At 47.4% G+C, this 17792-nt stretch overlaps 1 protein-coding gene across 1 annotated transcript in view; it reads left to right on the top strand.

Annotated features, from left to right (window-relative positions):
- LOC119437009 (snRNA-activating protein complex subunit 4-like) overlaps positions 1-11751 on the top strand; it is a 31722-nt gene extending 19971 nt beyond the window's left edge. The window contains exons 8-10 of the mRNA XM_049660077.1: positions 6681-6763; positions 8733-8839; positions 11575-11751. Of these exons, the coding sequence (XP_049516034.1) occupies positions 6681-6763; positions 8733-8839; positions 11575-11751 (367 nt within the window). The remainder of the gene's footprint in view (positions 1-6680; positions 6764-8732; positions 8840-11574) is intronic.
- Positions 11752-17792: the final 6041 nt, after the last annotated feature.

The following is a 17792-nucleotide window of genomic DNA, read 5'->3' as shown; positions in this document are numbered from 1 at the left end:
GTTCCATTGTTCCATTCTTCCTTTTTTTTTTTCGGAGCAAGTTCACAATACCAATTTATTCACAGCACGCGTGTCATCTGCTTTACAGTTTGGCCGAACGCGCTCGTCTTCGAGGACGTGGAGTCGCTAGCGATAGCTAAGCTTACTGTATATCACAGCAATGCTCGGCGCGAATAGTGTCACGATCGTTGCTTGCGACAGAGGTCACCTAGGCAGTGCCAAAAATTATCCGAAATCTAGCAGATTTCATTGAAACATTTGAATGCTGTATTACCTTTTGGACGTAAGCTGCATAATATATCAAAATAGAAGCATGTGTCGTAGCGCAATTTAAAAGATGAAAATTTTGCCTGTTTCTGTTCGCTGATTTCCTTAATTTAAGCATTGAATCAGTCCGTATCTTTTATTTTTTTCACCGACTATCCTCCGATTTTTTTTTTGCGCTTTAATAGGTTATTACAACGATATCTGCAGACAAAGAAAAACGAGAGCGCACATACAAATAATAATAATAATGAAAGAAAAACGCCCGCCGATGCTGATAACATTCCCAAACTGGAGCTGCAGGTATATTATCCAGCTTCCCATTCTACACCTTTACTGTCACCACTGCTTAGAAGAAAACTTTTGAGAAAAAAAAATAGAAGCTTTGCAGTTATCCAAAGCTCATATTAACGTATTTCGGCATAGCGTTACTTTTCTACCGCTACCGATACCAACTGCCGCCGACTGCACACGCGCAAAGTTTGCCGCGCGCACGATATTTGCCGCAACCGTCCATCAGGTTTACTGCGAGGGGGCGTGAACGAAACTGAGCAACGCGAAGTGAAAATACGGCGAACTATTACGTCATAAACTTGCCTTTGCTTCGAGTTGTCGACAAATTCGACTTCGCCCTGCCATCTGCTAGCCGCCTGGTTAGCTCGGATGGTAGAGCGGCTGCCCCGGAAAGGCGGTGGTCCCTGGTTCGAGTCCCGGACCAGGACGAATTTTTCTTCAACTGCGAGGCTTTCTTTCGAGGAACCCGGTTGGGTTTCCATTGTAGCAAATTGCTACATTTGGGTGAATGTCTCAGTTTCCCTTTAATTACTTATCTCCACCTAGCGGATTTCCGCTGAACTATTACGTCGTAAACTTGCCTTTGCTTCGAGTTGTCGACAAATTCGGCTTCGCCCTGCCATCTGCTAGCCGCCTGGTTAGCTCAGATGGTAGAGCGGCTGCCCCGGAAAGGCGGTGGTCCCGGGTTCGAGTCCCGGACCAGGACGAATTTTTCTTCAACTGCGAGGCTTTCTTTCGAGGAACCCGGTTGGGTTTCCATTGTAGCAAATTGCTACATTTGGGTGGATGTCTCAGTTTCCCTTTAGCTAGTGGATGTGCATGACGTAGCTCAATGCCGTCGAATCACGTCTACACAAGAACGCCGCAGACTGCAGCTCAGCCACGTCCCGGTATAATAGTCTACGGACTGAATCGGCGACCCGTCACGTAGTGTGAATTCAGATTCAGCGAAGGCTGATTTTGTCATTATTTTTTGCTGTCACGGCGAAGGGCGAATTAGATCGAAGTAAACAGCCTAGGCGCTGTCGGGTTGTTACGGTAACCGGTAGAAGCCATCCCATCGCACCTCCTAGACTGTCTCGACATTTACAAAGGCAATGTTCATAGGTCCTCACGCGTACCGCAGTGTCACGAGGCTGTTCTTAAACGCTATAGTCAGACGCAAGTCAAAAGCGTGATGCGCGTGCCCGTCGCTCCTGCGCACATCAAGAAATAAATCTCTTGCAACCGATCGACACGCAGAGGCGGTACACCCCAGTTACAACGTACTAGAATTCTAGTACACTGTACCCCAGTTGTCCAACAATGCCGCGGTGGCGAACAAATATTCAGGCGTGGGAACCGAGACAACCTACAGCACAAACGAGTAGTTTGAAAAGTTTGAAACAGTCTATAAAGCTCAGGGGCGTAGCCAGAAATTTTTTTCGGGGGGGGGGGGGGGGGTTCACCAGCCCGACCGGGGGGGGGGGGGGGGGGGGGGGGGCAAGCGTCTGACGTGCTCGATAATGAATATCGGTAGTTTAAGCAGCCTCTATACATGTATTTCACAGACATGGCACCCCCCCCCCCCCCCCCTCGCGTGTGCTTGTGAAGAAATTAACTAAAAAGTAAAGTAAGCTCAGTAAAATACAGTAAGTACGACAGGTACAGTGGGCGTTAGGAGCAACGGTCTCGCATCGCGCCACAGAATGGACCAGTCTTCGAAAACGCATCATTGAGACGACCCGCCCGATCGGAAAAGAGATCATTAATTGTTAATCTTCGTTAAGCGTAGATGGCGTCGTCCTCGTCGGGGCGAAGTGCGTTTCACAAGTCAAGGCCGGCTATACACGTGAAAATGCACGTGTGACCAGGCTACACCTACTCCCATAGCAATAGCTTGTTCGCTGCGTCTTTGCGCTAGAAGACTTAAATACGCGCACAAACGCGTAATGCTTTTTCTTTTTTTCGAAGCTTTCGTCGCCCTGCTCCCTCATACGAGAGGGTTGCATTTCCTGCGGCAAGAGCATGGGCCGCTGTGTCTTCCGCTGTGTGCAAGCGTGCAGCCGTCATTTGCCTTTACGTCAACAGATTCAGAATGTGTACATAATATTTCACCGCACAGCATAGACATGGCATGTGCACGCATTTTAAGTAGTGCGTGCTAGAGACACTGCACTGCACGGGCCGATTATTTAAGCCGATTATTTTACGTTGGCCTGCCCGCCCGAGCCCGACCAAAAAATTTATGGGGAACCCGGGCCCGGCCCGGGCCCGGAAATTTTTTCTACGTTACCCGCCCCCCGGCCCGGCCCGCCACCCCTTTACCTTCGGCCCGAACCCGGCCCGAAACCGAAAAAGACAAGTTTTTCAGAGTCCAGACGCGCGAGGATAACTCGCTGCACGTTACATGCACACCACCAGAAAGCCCGAGCCCGGTCCGAGCCTGGACCGAGCCCGTGAAAAAACTGCTCTACCCGGCCCGGGCCCGGGCTTTCGGGTAAGCCCGAGCCCTTGCAGTGCTCTAGTGCGTGCATCTCATTTCTGCTTCACTTACGCCGGTGCAAACAGGAAGCGGCCTCGTACCTGACAGAATCTCGACTGTTTAGTGTACTAGCGATGCAGGAATGAACTCCAGTCTTGTTCAGTGCATAGTGCACATAATCAATTTCGCAGGAGGCGTGAACTCCGACGAGAACTGTCAGCGCCTGCAACAAGAGTTTCCTTACGCTGTACTGCGCACAACAGTAATCCATGCTTGGCGGCTGTCTGTTTCGTGCATTCTGTTTCGAGTCGGTGGAATTTCACTGCTGGCATCAACCTCTTCGTGTGTACATTGCTGGTTTGGGATTCCACAACACAACAGCAACTACCAGCCTTGCGTAATTGCTGGTTTGGGATTCAACACAACAGCTAGTAACTACCAGCCTTCCGTAGGGGTGCAATCGCAAACAAGAGACGTTTCGCGCGCAGACTAAGGCTACGTTCACACTTGGGAAGCGGCAAGCGGGCGGAAAGGCCAAAGCGGCTGGAAAATCTTTTCCGCGCATGTCCAAGTTGTTCACATTTGTTTTGCTACCGCCGCTGCCGCTTTCGTCCACATCCATCTAGTCTGCGTACGTTTGTCGGCGTGGTGGCGCTCATTATCGCATTATTTCGAGCGGTATGTTCATTCTTTGACCCACGTACCGTCATCAAAAGTGATCATTTTACGCAACTTCGCGTGTCATCTGCGACCTTCGGTAAAGTCCTCGTTGGCGTTCCGTGATTCTCCTCACACGGGCGCGGTAGCGCTGAGTCAGAGGTTAGTGCCTAGGCGTGATTATATTTCTTTAAATACCTTTTATTTACAAGTTGTAATAACATTTCATCATTTCGTATTATTGTCGGCGCCTCCAGGACACCAAAGCGGCAACGGGAACACCAAAGCTAAAACCCTGGCTGGCCCTTGTCTTGGGGCTCGCCAAAGCCTGCGCGTCCTACGTGAGACCTAGGCTCCCAGTCTATCGTCGCGACGAGAAAAGCACCCGGCGACTTCTGCAATATACCGTACACGTGCGAGGAGAATTATAGAGCGCCAACGAGGAATCTGCCTAACTATTCTCTGCCATGGAAGTGGAAGAAGAAATGGCTTTTATACTTCTACCTACTTGTTTTCTAGAAATGGACAATGAATAAACGGAAGACGCGAACACCTCGGAAACGGTGGTGGTGGGTTCGCCTGGCCTTGCAAAAGCGCGAGAAGTTGGGTCACGCCAAGGCTTCGTTCCCGCACCTCCGGTCGCGCGATATTGAATACTATCGCGAGTATTGGTGACAGTACGTTTTAGTACCACTCTTGTCGTAGAGCAAGGGCTGGTTCTTGATCGCGTCGATGAGCATTGCAGCCTGCACTTTTGGTGCCATGTTCAATTAAATTACGACCGGTTGTTTACATGCTAGTGTAGCTTCCGGTCGAGCAGAACGACTTCCCGCCGCGTTTCCGCTTCGCCATAGCGAAAAAATCGGTCCGAGACCGATTTGGCTCGCCGCTTGTTTTTCTGCCTGTTTTGCCGCCTAGGCGGGTGGATTTCTGCAAGATTTTGCCGCTTCCGACAGCTCCGAGACCTAGTGTGAACGTAGCCTAAGATCCTGCTGCCTAAGATCCACGGCCTCACCGGCACCTGAAGGGAAGCGGCGGAAATGTATACCGGAAATTTCGACCACCTGGGGTCTTTAACGTGCACCTAAATCTAAGTAAACGGGCCTCGACCATTTTCGCCTTCATCTAAAATGCGGCTGCCGCATGTTTTGCTTCAGAATGCGGCCGCCACATTCTCGTCCAAAACCTCAGAGAGTGTCAAAGCCTTGACAAACACCGTGACAGTTTTTTTCCATATGCAGAAATGATGCGCTGTAAATTACCAACCCAAACAGAAGCGCCGAGGAATGAAATTGTGATAGTAGCACCGGTTCCTTGAATTATGTCAGTGCGAAGCGACGAGAACAAAGGGTGGGTAAGTGGGGCGGGGGGGGGGGGGGTTGCGGAAAAAATTTCGGGGGGGGGGGGTTTGAACCCCCCCAACCCCCCCCCCCCCCCTGGCTACGCCCCTGATAAAGCTATAAGGCTCTTGTCGGCCAATTATTTACGAAAGCCAGCTGCATGTTCCACAAAAGAGACGAGGGCTCGCAGCCTCGCACACTGTGCGCTAGTAATCCTTATGTGTCACTCTGTCACATTCCATTCTGTCGGCGTCGCGCGGAGGATGGTCAGAGGTGGTCAGTGGAAGAGCCCTTCTTCTTCTTCTTCTTCTTATTTTTTTTTTTTTTTTTGCTCACGCGACTCATTACTTTCGCTGCAGCGCACGCAGCCGCTTTACATCATTTCCAAATTTCACCCGCGCCAAACTGACGTCACGGAAGCCATAAGTATAGTTCTCACGTAGTACCACACCCTGCTGACGTGTGCTCCCACACCATGACCGTGGCGCCGTTGAGCACTCGACGGCGTAACGGGAGAGGGGTGAGCGGGACACCCCGTACGTGTTTCCAGAGAAGGTACAAGAAACGGACCAGGGTTAGTTAACTGGTGTTGAGGGCAGAAGCGCAAATGAAGAAGGGCCGATTTGGCTGCATACGGCCATCTTTCAGCGAGACGGTCATTGTGTAGCCTTCCAGCACTACGCCAGGGTCACTGGAACATCTCGAGTTGCTTGTGAAGCCACGTGACCACCACTTCCGCTTTCCTTGACGTATGCCTCTTCCATCTAGTCTGAAGCCACGCTGCACTTGGCGCAAGGCTTTGAAGTGGTCGCATTAAAAGATTACGTAATCATTCGTTGTGCTATCGAGGCTTTCTTTATGCCGTAATTAAGGAGTCAACAGATTCCTAATAAATTAAAAAAATTAAATAAAGACGAGAAATAAGATTACAGCGTCAGTAATCTCTTAATTGTATACTTTCCTCGTTCCATTTGTAGCGTACTAACCTTTTTCTTTGTTTAGAAACTCTCTTTAGAGAAGAAAATGCGGCACGCTCGGCTTCAGAAAGCAAGCCCACACTACCAAAACATTGTTTTTAGGTGGGGACCGCCATGCTTTACGAGAAATGTGACGGGCTCATAGGCATCAGGGCACTTTGAATGAGTGTTTCGTAACCATCTCATGGAGTGAGATTTCTAACCGGGTGAAGGTTAGAAATCCTTGTCCTTGTGTTAAGTGAACACCGTAGATAACACATACATAACAGTCGAACTGTCTTTCTCTACCGCATGCATGCACCATCGTTGCACCCAATTTTGGAGGCAAAATTACAAATAGTAGCAGGAGCTACATGTGTCCTGATGTATTGAGTTGTCCCGTCTAAATGTTGGCATGCAGCGTGCGCAAACCTTCCATGCACTTAATTATGATACCTATATGACGGAGACACGCTTTCGTACTTGAAAGTGACAATCATGTCATAGTTTTTATGATGGTAACAGCCACGCTGGTTGCAATCTTTTCGTCATTCCTTATCAGGTCTAGAGGTAAGATCGATCGCAGTAAAATTTACAGTTACAATTCATGGGTAATTGCGGCGTCAAACGCGGTGTTATGCAGCAAGTCTTATTATGTGACTGCCCGAGTGTGAGAATATATAATATACATTCACAATTCTGCAGGGCCTTCACGAAAGAGGAAGATATGAAGTTGCTCAAGCTGATAAACGAACATACGGTGGACGGCGAGATACAATGGAATAAAGGTGAGTTACTGTAAAAAATCGAGCGTATTCGCAGGCAATCAAGCGATATCTTCGTGAGCTCACGCTGACAAAGTTTCTCGTGCGTGCTTGCATGAGCCCATAAAAAAAAAAAATAACCTAGATTCCGGTCATTCAGCGTGCGATCGCCCTCGCTTCAAACTCAGTCACTCGACGGTAGATGGAAACGGTCACCTCGCTCACGGACGTCTGCTATTTTCACTTTCTTGGGTGAAATTAGAAGAAATGTATTACTCCACAAAAATTAGCAGCGTCAGCGTTTTGGAAATCGGCAAACGGTTAGCAACGCTCCGAACGACGAGCTTCATTCGAAGTTTCGCGATTGTCTGACTCTTACGATAAAAAAGTTAATTCATCTAATTTTATAGTTATTTGTTTAATTACTATCTATAGGTATTATATTATGTATACCGTAGCGGTAAAAGCAATTGTGAGGAAATCGCTTTATTATATTATGTCATCTTCCCGGTTCTTAAGAAATTTCGAGCACATTTTTTTTTTTTTTAACACTCCAAGTCAAAGCAAGACAACGTGATCACAGGACGATGGATGCTTGAGGTGATGAACAGAGGGCGAACAAGAGAAGCGTAAGCCTGGAGCCGGAATTTAGACAAGGATACTTGCCTTCGTCAGGTCAACTACTTTTCCTTGCAAAGTTTATGTAGCTCCCTCTCCCCCGAGAGGCGAGGAGCTCATGCGGGTACGAATAAGGTGAGGCATAGCTATAACTTGGCAGCGTGACGTAACACAAACATAAGAGAGACGAGAAAAAACACAGGTCATGCGCTGTCCTGTCTTCTTTTGTTCGCATTACGTCACACCGATCTTTCAGCCATTCTCCAATGAGGTGAGGGCTGCGTAAAGGAAAGTGAAATACTCAAACGGAGGGATTAGTTTTTACATTGAGAGAGGGGGGAGGGTGCTGTAGGCGCTTCTTTAATAGGGGTGGCTGCAACCACGTCTAAGCAGGCGTTAATTATCAATGCGGTGGGGTTAGTTTTCCCAGAAAGCGAGAAACTTCCCTTAATCGTCCACTGTTAATCACCATGTTTAGGTACGGATTCGACAGTGCCTTAGCTTGTCTCTTTACAACGTGACAATCGCCCTTAAGAAAGACACAATTTTGCGATGTGTCCATGCTCCTTCTGACCGCCCTCGTATGACACTTGAGGCGTGATCGTCATAGGCAAGGCACGATCATTACTAAATACACTATACGTTCCACCAATACTTCCAACTTCGCGAAATCCTATGACATCTCAAGCAATTCCCATTATATATCCAAAGAGTTTACTAAGCTGGCTTGATTTTTTGCCTTTGCCGGGATTTTCAGTGGCGACACGTCCTGATGCTGAGGTTCTTTGAAACCTCTACTACTCCTGGACCACCGACTTAGTTAGGTGCGCCGCAGCCGATGGGAACTGCGGGCCACTTGTGAGATTCATGCGAGGGGTAGTGGCAAAATTCTATTCTGACAAAGGGATGCCTTTGCCGTTCAGAGGGTGATTCCAGTGTCGTTCCAGACCGTGAGAATGAAATTTCAAAGGTAATAAAATTGGGTTGCAGCGCAAATATGGCAGGCAGTCCCAAGTCATGACCAGCATTTAACCGTTATCCTTGAACATAAAAGTGTACAATCATTGCATTCGACGAGTACTAACCAGGTGGCAGAATATTGAAGAATTATGTAGAAGTTTTGAGAGGAAGCAAAAAAAAAATTACGCTTCTGCTAGAATGAACAAAAGATGTCTGCCATTAATGCCCAATGTGAACAGCACTAACGGCAGGCATCTGCCTGCCGTTAAGTTTAACTGCCTTTATTACTTTTTTTCCCTTGGTACATGATTCAACTGTGTTCACACGCGCTCGCGAACTCATGTTAAGCCGTCTAGGCTTTAAATAAGGGGCCGTAGCACAGCTAACCTTTTTTTCCTTTACAATCGCTACGCAGTGACATTCTTCATGCCATCCCGCACGAGGATGCAGCTGTGCTACCGATGGGAGCGCGTGCTGAGTCCCAATCTTCGCCGCGGCAAGTTTAGCGAGGATGAGGACAAGGTACGGCGTCCAGCGCTCTGGAGAATGTTACAACACGGTTGAATGGGTGCAACAGACGTAGATGTCTGCCGAATGGTAGAGGAAAGGGGTAATTGAATCGATGGCTCCCTTCAACTGACAGCAGTGTGGGGGAGGGCAAAAATTTGCGTCTTTGCGTTTGGATATCTCGCTTAACACAGAATCTACTGCACCAAAATTGTAGCGCCCGTTTCCTTCACTTTGTTGTTTTGTACAGTTAGCCACTACGGAGGTGTGAGCTCTAGAAATCAGCGTGAGGAGAGGAGGGACGTGGAGGTGTGGAGAGTATGGGGCAAGAGCTGCTGCTGCCAGGCTTCCATCCGTCTTGCCACAGCAGTGGAATGTGGGAGAGCAGATGACTGTTCAGTGCAGTACCAACGTCTCAATAGTAGTTGTCTTTGTCAAGGCAACTCTAGCCTCCTTATAGTTGGGGTCATCTTTGGGAGGGTTTATGTAGACTCCGCTCACCGAGATGAGGGAGTCCGAGATTGTCTTTATTCGCGCTCTCTGCGGAGAAAGTACGGGAGAAGGATGATGAAGGTGAGGGAGGTTTTAAGAGTACGAACAGTTGCGCTCGCAGAGATAATGAGACTTGAAGCCCTTTAGTATTATTTTTTATTGGACAGGTCAGACCCGTAATACGACAATAGTGGCTAAAATATACTATAGTAGGACCATGAATAGTGGTAGCTGTGTGCGAACAGTGATTTTTGAGACCGAATCGAATAGGAATCGAACAGTGCTAGAAACGAATCGAGTCGAATATCGAATACTTTTCGAATGGTTTTCGAATAATGAAGAGCCGTTATCACAAACACTATAAATCGATGTTCACATCCCAGTGTTATTGAAGTTATCAAGTTTTGTCATTACATGAAGCGTTGTTTATTAAATGCACAAATGAAGCATAATAAGCAAACAAGTAGTTTCTTTGCACGCACATGGCTTTTCAGAGAGTGCAAATGATAGATGGGTAGCCTGTAAAGTATGGCTACCTAAGTGACGTAAGCTGCTCCACTACGCATGTTCTCATGTTTTATGCCTATACTATGCTTCCGGGGGTGAAAATTTACCAAGCCATTGCTCCAGTTTTGTTTTTGGGGCATAGTTGACATTTTGAAATATTTGAAAAGTATTCAAAAAAGAATTCACCGAAGATTACGTTACTCCCTAATGCGAAATTTGAGCGCAGCTCTATACGTGTTTACATTTCGCGATATATTGGCTGGCGCGGACCTGTCTGTGCGGCACGTTGCAAACGGAGCGAAGTGTGGCGCGACTGCCTCGCTAATCGGGAGATCGCGAGAGGCAGTGCGTGGGTGACGCGTGGGCGCGATTCACAGCAACCACCGCAGACAGACCTCCGAGACGAAGCGCGCTACTCTGGCGCCATCTCATATCCATCGTCGCCGCAGTGCGCATCTTGCGCGGCACTTCTCACGCTTTCGCCATACCCTCCACCGCTTTCCCATCCATGCTTCCGCTGCACCCTCCTCCTCGCGCTCTCTTCACTCTCGCCGCTTTTTACATCTCCCGCTGCGCTCCGCGTTCGCTCTTCGCGTTCGCTGAGCTCGTTCGCTTGGTTACGAGTGACAACGCCGACACTCGCCGCAGCAACGGACGCCTAAGAGCTGCGCTCTCAAATGTTCGCATTTATAAACAGTGACTATTCGATTCGAAGACCGAATCGAATAGGAAACGATTCGATGTGTTATTCGAAAGTTTCGAATATTCGCACACCCCTACATAGCGGGCGTCCACGACACTTTTCATGGCTAATGGGAGAGCGACAAAGAGGTGTGGGCTAAAATATTGATATGTTTATAACGGCGACTCCTAGTCTCAACCCCAATCCCCTTGTCTTTCTCTTCTCTCCAAGATTGAGCTATTTCGTCGGGTAATGTACACCCTTGAGCAAAAATTATGCAGACCACAGGCTTGCCAAAAAAACTGAACTTATTCGTAATTAAGATGCACAATCTGCAAATGAAGAGTGCACTGAAATGTCCCCAATGCCAAGTTTGGGCTGCAGTGCTCAATTTACAGCCTAAATCCATAAACGGAGAAGAAAATCGGCTTTGTCACGGAGTCCCTAGTTCATATACGTTTGCTCAGGAGAACATACTTCACAAGTTATTCTAATTTTTACACCACCACGCTCACGTACCTATTTTTATCACTCCGCTAATGGGCTTCAATAGCGCAGCGCCGCGGTGCAGTAATTGCGCAAAGACAGCGCTGTTATTGCAGCGCGGCACAACATAGGGACGGGCACTCTCAAGTCACCACGTGCTTTTCGGGAAGGTCAACAAGAATAAAACATTCAAAGAACACTTCAGTCAAAGACGGTCACCTTCATTTCAGAAGAACCATACGAAAAGCGTCCCAAGATTTGAATTAAGCGTCGTAAGTTCTGCGCCTAGTGGATTACGATAAAGTTCTCCACCGGGGAGTTGTTAACGGGAGCGAAAGGTAATTTTACCATGCAGCAGTCAAAGTTGGTATCCATAGTTTTATGTGCACCCGTGAGCGGTGACTGCATGCATGGGGGCGAGCCGTGCTCTCATAACCCATTTCCTCCACTGTATACACCAGTTGGGATGAGTAGAGCTGCGTGCCACGTCTCAGGTCGCCTGTCATTCCGGTGTTTTAGTGCACCGAGTGAAAGGTGCTCCCTTCTCATCACGCTCCTTTCTGGCACTCCGTCATCCATACAGATGCTGGTGATCGCTGTGGAGGCATATGGCCACGACTGGGTCACAGTCAAGGAGTACCTGCCAGGAAGAACTGCCCACCAGTGCCGCGAGAGGCAAGTGAATAAACTTTCTCGCGTATACGCGAGAGGCCACACAAGCGGACTTGAGTTGCGCTCTCGGGTGGGGAGCCTCTCGTGATGGATGCTTTCTAACCGCACTTAGCGTAATATTAAGGCTAGTCTGTAAACAGAATTCGCCCAAGAGAGCTGTTTCGGTACGCGAACAAGCCTCGTAATTCTAATTAATACCCGCGAGAACAGCCTTTTCAGAAAGAAAAAGCAGGCTACACAAAGCGGGCTGGAAACGCCCCGCGGAAAAAAAAAAATAAATGCAGCAGGTTCAGTACACCGCCCGAATAACATTGCTGCCTATTCTGTGTAGTAATACATCCACTCCGTACGTCGTTTCGCGTGTTCTTATGCAGGATCACAGCGTGAGGCAAAGCGGAAGCGTTCCAGCTTGTATCCTATATAGCAGTGTTTTCAGGACGATGGCTCCTATAAACAGCGCGCGTTTCGCGCGCCCCAGTAGCGTGAAGTGGTTGAAAGCATCTGTCCCGAGCGAAACACCCAAAGGCGAATTATATAACCAACTGACGTGACCATTTCATAGAGACTGCCAACGTTTCAGTGCCCTGCTGTGCTAATGGCAGCGGCATATTCTCCTTGTTAGCCCGCATTCCCTTGTCATGTGGTGGTTACGACTAATACCAGGTGTTTATATTTATGCAGAACAACTTTAAAAACAAAGAACTAATATCTACGCCACTAGTCGACATTAGTAGCAATATACATTACAATGATAACTTTGCTAATTATCTAAAATATGCTAATTAGCTTTTAATTGCTAACTTTAGCTTGCACGTAACCGCGAAATTGAAGCCCAGAAGTAGTGAAGTCATGTCTGTTTAGCAGAAATTCTAAGACTAGCACCCTTTCGAGATATTCGTCCCCAAAATTTGCAAAAAAAAAAAAAAATGTCTCGGCGTTTTATTTAAGATGGCATCGAACTGTTAGAGGGCACGCTTTTGGAAATTGTTAACTGGAACGGCAATGTATTTCGTAGCACATTTTAAGGTCGCATATCTCGAAGGTCGTACTAGTCTTAGAATTTTTGCTATGCAGACATGACTTCACTACTCCTCGGCGTCAATTTCGCAATTGTTTCCTAATGGCAATAATTTAAAAAGTTGCATGTTGTGGTTATTTAGCAAAATTATCGTTTAGATTTTTCTTGCTGCTAATGTCCGCCTAGCCACGTAGCATATCAGCAAAAACGACAGCAGCCTAGATTAACACTTTTTTGTTTTTTGTACCCGCCGTGGTTGCTTAGTGGCTAGGCGTTGCACTGCTAAGCACGAGGTCGCGGGATCGAATCCCGGCCGTGGCGGCTGCATTTCGATGGGGGCGAAATGCAGAAACGCTCGCGTAGCGCGCTTTGGAAGGGACACTAAAGGCAAATAATAAGTCAAGCTGAAGTGATATATAAATCTTCGAGAACGTCCAAGGCGTCAATGTTATCGCAAACAAAGTTTTAGTAATCGAGAAATTAAGGTAAATACAGCACACGATCTGCGACTCACCCGGGACATTCAAGTACTAGCCCGATGACGCAGGCACTCCTCATTATAATTCTGTCACTAGTACCAGGGTCCTTCAATACTTTTCTCCAGTATTGAAGGACCCTGCTAGTATTCAACCTCTCGTAATAAAGAGATCATTGCATTGCATTATAGGACGGGAATAAATGCTACTTGTCCAGTATGTTCAATGTTTAGAAATAATAAATCATTGATATTACTCTTGACAAGAACGCGGGCGATCGAAACGTTTCGTTTTCGCTCGAATATGCGCCTCCGGCGCTTTCTCGTTTCAGTAGTGTCGGCATCGCGTAGTGCAGCGCTGGTTTTGCTGATTCGCGAAACTCGCACAAACTGCAAGTAGCAGAGAATGCCACGTCCATGTGATGGCGTGGGATGCCCGAACGGTCCACGCCACTTGACAAAAAGCAGCTGCAGCGGCGAATCCACCGCTCTGTCTTGGCTCGGTTGCTCCATGGCCGCGCGCTTGCGTTTTGCGCAAGAAGCCCAATAAACCGTCCGTCGGGCGCCGTTTTACTATAGTCTACTATATCTAGTTCACTGTAGTTTCGCTCACCGACGGCAGTAAAGGGCGGTGATGGCGTATGCAACGTCACCACTCCCCCGCTTGGGGGCGCGCGATTTGAATTGCGCTAGGCTAAGCTCGTGAACTAAATATTCTCTTGACACGAAACAAGCGCTGCGAGGTTTCTGGGATGATATTTTGACAGTCCACGTTGACTTAATATTTGCCTTTAGTGTTCCTTTATAGAACCCTAGGTGGTCAAAATTAATCCAGCGGCCCCACCTACGGCATGCCTCATAATCATATTGTGGTTTTTGCGAGTAAAACCCCAGAATTTAATTTTGCTCTTCTTTTTATTCAAATGTAGAATGGTAAAGAAAAGAGAAATCAAAGCGGAGAAAAAAAATTACACCATCTTCCCGTAGGGGAAACCTGAGTAGTATGCGAAGCAGCCACGGGGTCGACTCAAGTTCCCATTAGTTTTCAGTTCGTCGTTTCCGTTAGGTTGAGGTACGTAGCTACCGTTATATTTACCGTGCGTTGCGGGAGGAGAATGAGAGGAGCGGAGCGCGCGCGCGCGTCATTATACCGCGAGCTACAGTGGCGCCCCCCACCGGAGTATGCAGCGCCTACCGTCGCGCCTCTAACCTAAGCTGCTTCGCATTAGACAGTTTCAGCATAGCGTACGCAACTAATACCGTACGGTATACGCTATAGTACAGCGTACGCTAAGCAACGCACGTTTATTACAGTTTTAGTTGTTCTGCGAGATCTTCAGATCTCAGAGGCCATATGCCATCGTCGCGCCTATTTCCCGACTTCACCGATAGGCGGCGCTGACATATCTCGAAGTTTGACATATCTTGGAGGAAAACGATGTATTGCGGGAACTACAGAATGGGTTCAGGCCAGGCAGACGCTTAGAAGACAATATGTTTGTACTAACTCAGTGGATAGAGATTTCAGTAGCTCAGAAAAGACCTTTATGGATAGCATTTCTAGATATTAAAGGAGCTTATGACAATGTAGACAGGGAATTGTTGTGGGATATTCTTCAATACGAAGGAATAGATGACGATTTCGTGGAGCTGCTGAGGGAGATATATAGAGACAACCAAGTACAAGTGGTATGGGAAGGTAGAAAAGGAAATGAAATGGTGGGAATTCACCAAGGATTGAAGCAAGGATGCCCTCTGTCACCATTGTTGTTCACGCTTTACGTCAAGGGTATAGAACGACGACTGGAAAACAGCGAATTAGGTTTTGATTTATCCTACATGCGTAATAGACAAATGGTGCAACAGAAGGTCCCCGGACTGATGTACGCAGACGACATTGTGCTACTAACGGACAATAAAAAAGATTTACAGATACTTGCGAATATCTGTGGGAATGCAGCGACAAATCTAGGCCTTAAGTTTAGCACAGAGAAATCAGGAATTATGATCTTTAATGAACACACGAGTAACTTCGTGGTGTCAATTCAACAGCAAGTGAATTAATTACACCATTAATACCCATAGTGAAGCAATACAAGTACCTCGGCGTACACATAAACGAAGGAAAGAATTACTCAAACAACCACCAAGATAATCTGAAAATAAAGGGGAAGCGGAATGCAGCAATAATGAAACACAGAGCACTGTGGGGCCACAATAAGTATGAGGTGGTGCGTGGAATCTGGAAAGGAGTAATGGTGCCAGCGCTAACATTCGCAAATGCCATTATATGCTTAAAATCGGATATATTGGCGGGTTTGGAAGTTAACCAAAGATCAGTAGGCCGGTTGGCTTTGGGAGCCCACGGTAATACCACAAATGAGGCAGTGCAGGGTGACATGGGTTGGACCTCTATTGAAGTCAGAGAAGCACAGAGCAAAATTAGTTTTGAAGAAAGGCTCAGGAACATGGATGAAAATAAATGGGCGGCTAAAGTGCACAAGTATCTCTACATGAAAAACGTGGACACAGAATGGAGGAAGAGGTCAAGGAAGTTGGCAACCAAGTACAGGATAATCGAAACTGCAAATAGACAACCAGGAGTCATCAGAAAGAAAGTGAGAGAAATAGAGACCGTGAATTGGATGCAAAGAATGGAAACAAAAAGGACAATGGAGATTTACAAGAATGAGAAGAAAGAAATTAGAAGGGAAAATCTGTACGATAACACAAAGGGCAGTACCTTGCTATTTGAGGCTCGAGCCGGTTGCCTAAGGACGAAAACATATCGGAACAAATATTCGGAACTAGATGAGACATGTGCATGCTGCAGTAAAGATCCGGAAACCACTCAGCACATCCTGATGGAATGCGACGGGATCCACCCAGCGAGAACCGTAGGTGACGTGCAACTCCCAGAAGCGCTTGGTTTCAAAGTTGAAGGAAACATAAACAGATCAGCCGTAGAGATCAGCAAGAGACGATTGGAGTACTGGTGGAAAAAAAGCAGGGAAAAGATGGATACGAACTGATCTCTTAAAATCATAGGCAGCGGCACAAGGTAAATTTTTGGAAAAAGAAAAATAATAATGAGAGGTATACAAACATGCTAGATAAAGAACATGTATAGTATACCTGATTAAATCAAGCAGGCTAGGTGACTATTTGTCGCCGCCCCGTTTCAAAGGGGACGCCAATAAATCATCATCATCATCACGTTTGCCCTCGTTAGGCTTCGTGTCGTTTGAAACGAGAAGCGATCTCGAAAACTCCGCAAGGTTATCCATAATACACTGTCATCGAAACGGCGTGAGACTAAGCGAAAGCTGTTTACGCAGTCATTTGCTACGAACGAAGCGAATTCTACAAAAGCCACGTCAAATTCAATTCGAAGCGGGCAGCGGGGACCGCCGCCATGTTTTACGTAAACTACGCAAACCGCGCAAAGACGGTAACGCTAAATCTGAGAAATAGCGTGTGTACGCTGTACGCTATAGGTCGTATAGCGTACGCTATACTAAAACTGTCTATATATTATCGCGCGCGGAGCCGCAGATGTTGCCATTCGTTGCGCAATCCGGAGAGGAGAGGAGCGTCGCAGAGGAGAGGAGGAATGCCGAGAGGAGAGGAGATGAGAGAAGGAGAGGAGGGGAGGACGATGCGCATGCGCTGTAGGGGTGTGGACGCCGCACGGCGGAGGGAGGGATGGTGTGATATAGCCCCGACCATAATGCTGCTTCGCATCTAAAAACTTGCCGCTGGTGAGAACCGAACCCACAACTTCGCCTTCCCTTCGCATTACCTGCGTTACCTACCACCTACGGCAAATTGTTTGTAGATGCGAAGCAGCTTATGGTCGGGGCTATGTCACTCCCTCCCTCCCTCCGCCGTGCGGCGTCCACACCCGCACTGCGCATTCGCATCCTCCTCCCCCTCCTCTCCTTGTCTCATCTCCTCTCGGCATTCCTCCTCTCCTCTGCGACGCTCCTCTCCTCTCCGGATTGTGCAACTAATGGCAACACCTGCGGCTCCGCGCGCTATAATGCGAAGCAGCTTGGGTTAGAGGCGCGACGGTAGGCGCTGCATACTCCACTGGGGGGCGCCACTGTAGCTCGCGGTATAATGACGCGCGCGCGCGCTCCGCTCCTCTCATTCTCCTCCCGCAACGCACGGTAAATATAACGGTAGCTACGTACCTCAACCTAACGGAAACGACGAACTGAAAACTAATGGGAACTTAAGTCGACCCCATGGCTGCTTCGCATATTACTCAGGGTTCCCCTACGGGAAGACGGTGTAATTTTTTTACGTTCATTTTTCCTTTACTTTACCATTTCTACATTTCAGTTTTTAAAAAAATTAATTTACCCTATGCTTTCCGTGGTTTTATTGTCTGCTGGCTTCGTATAATTTTTTGTAAATATTCCACATGAAAAGGCAAACAAATTATGCTTTGGTAAACCACCGGTGCAAATTGGTCGCACTTTTTTTTTTGGAATTTCCATCACGCAGCGCGGCTCTAGCAATGAAGATTTTTCATCTCAATTTTACCACTATAGGTACGATAAGCAATTTATTCATTAGATATATGATGACACCGATTATGTGGCCAAAGTAGTTATTACTGCATTTCGTA

The sequence above is a fragment of the Dermacentor silvarum genome, chromosome 1, assembly GCF_013339745.2.
Source record: "Dermacentor silvarum isolate Dsil-2018 chromosome 1, BIME_Dsil_1.4, whole genome shotgun sequence".
In the NCBI taxonomy this organism is placed as follows: domain Eukaryota; kingdom Metazoa; phylum Arthropoda; class Arachnida; order Ixodida; family Ixodidae; genus Dermacentor; species Dermacentor silvarum.
Note: the sequence above shows the minus strand (reverse complement) of the source record. Positions and strands in the feature narration are given on the sequence as shown.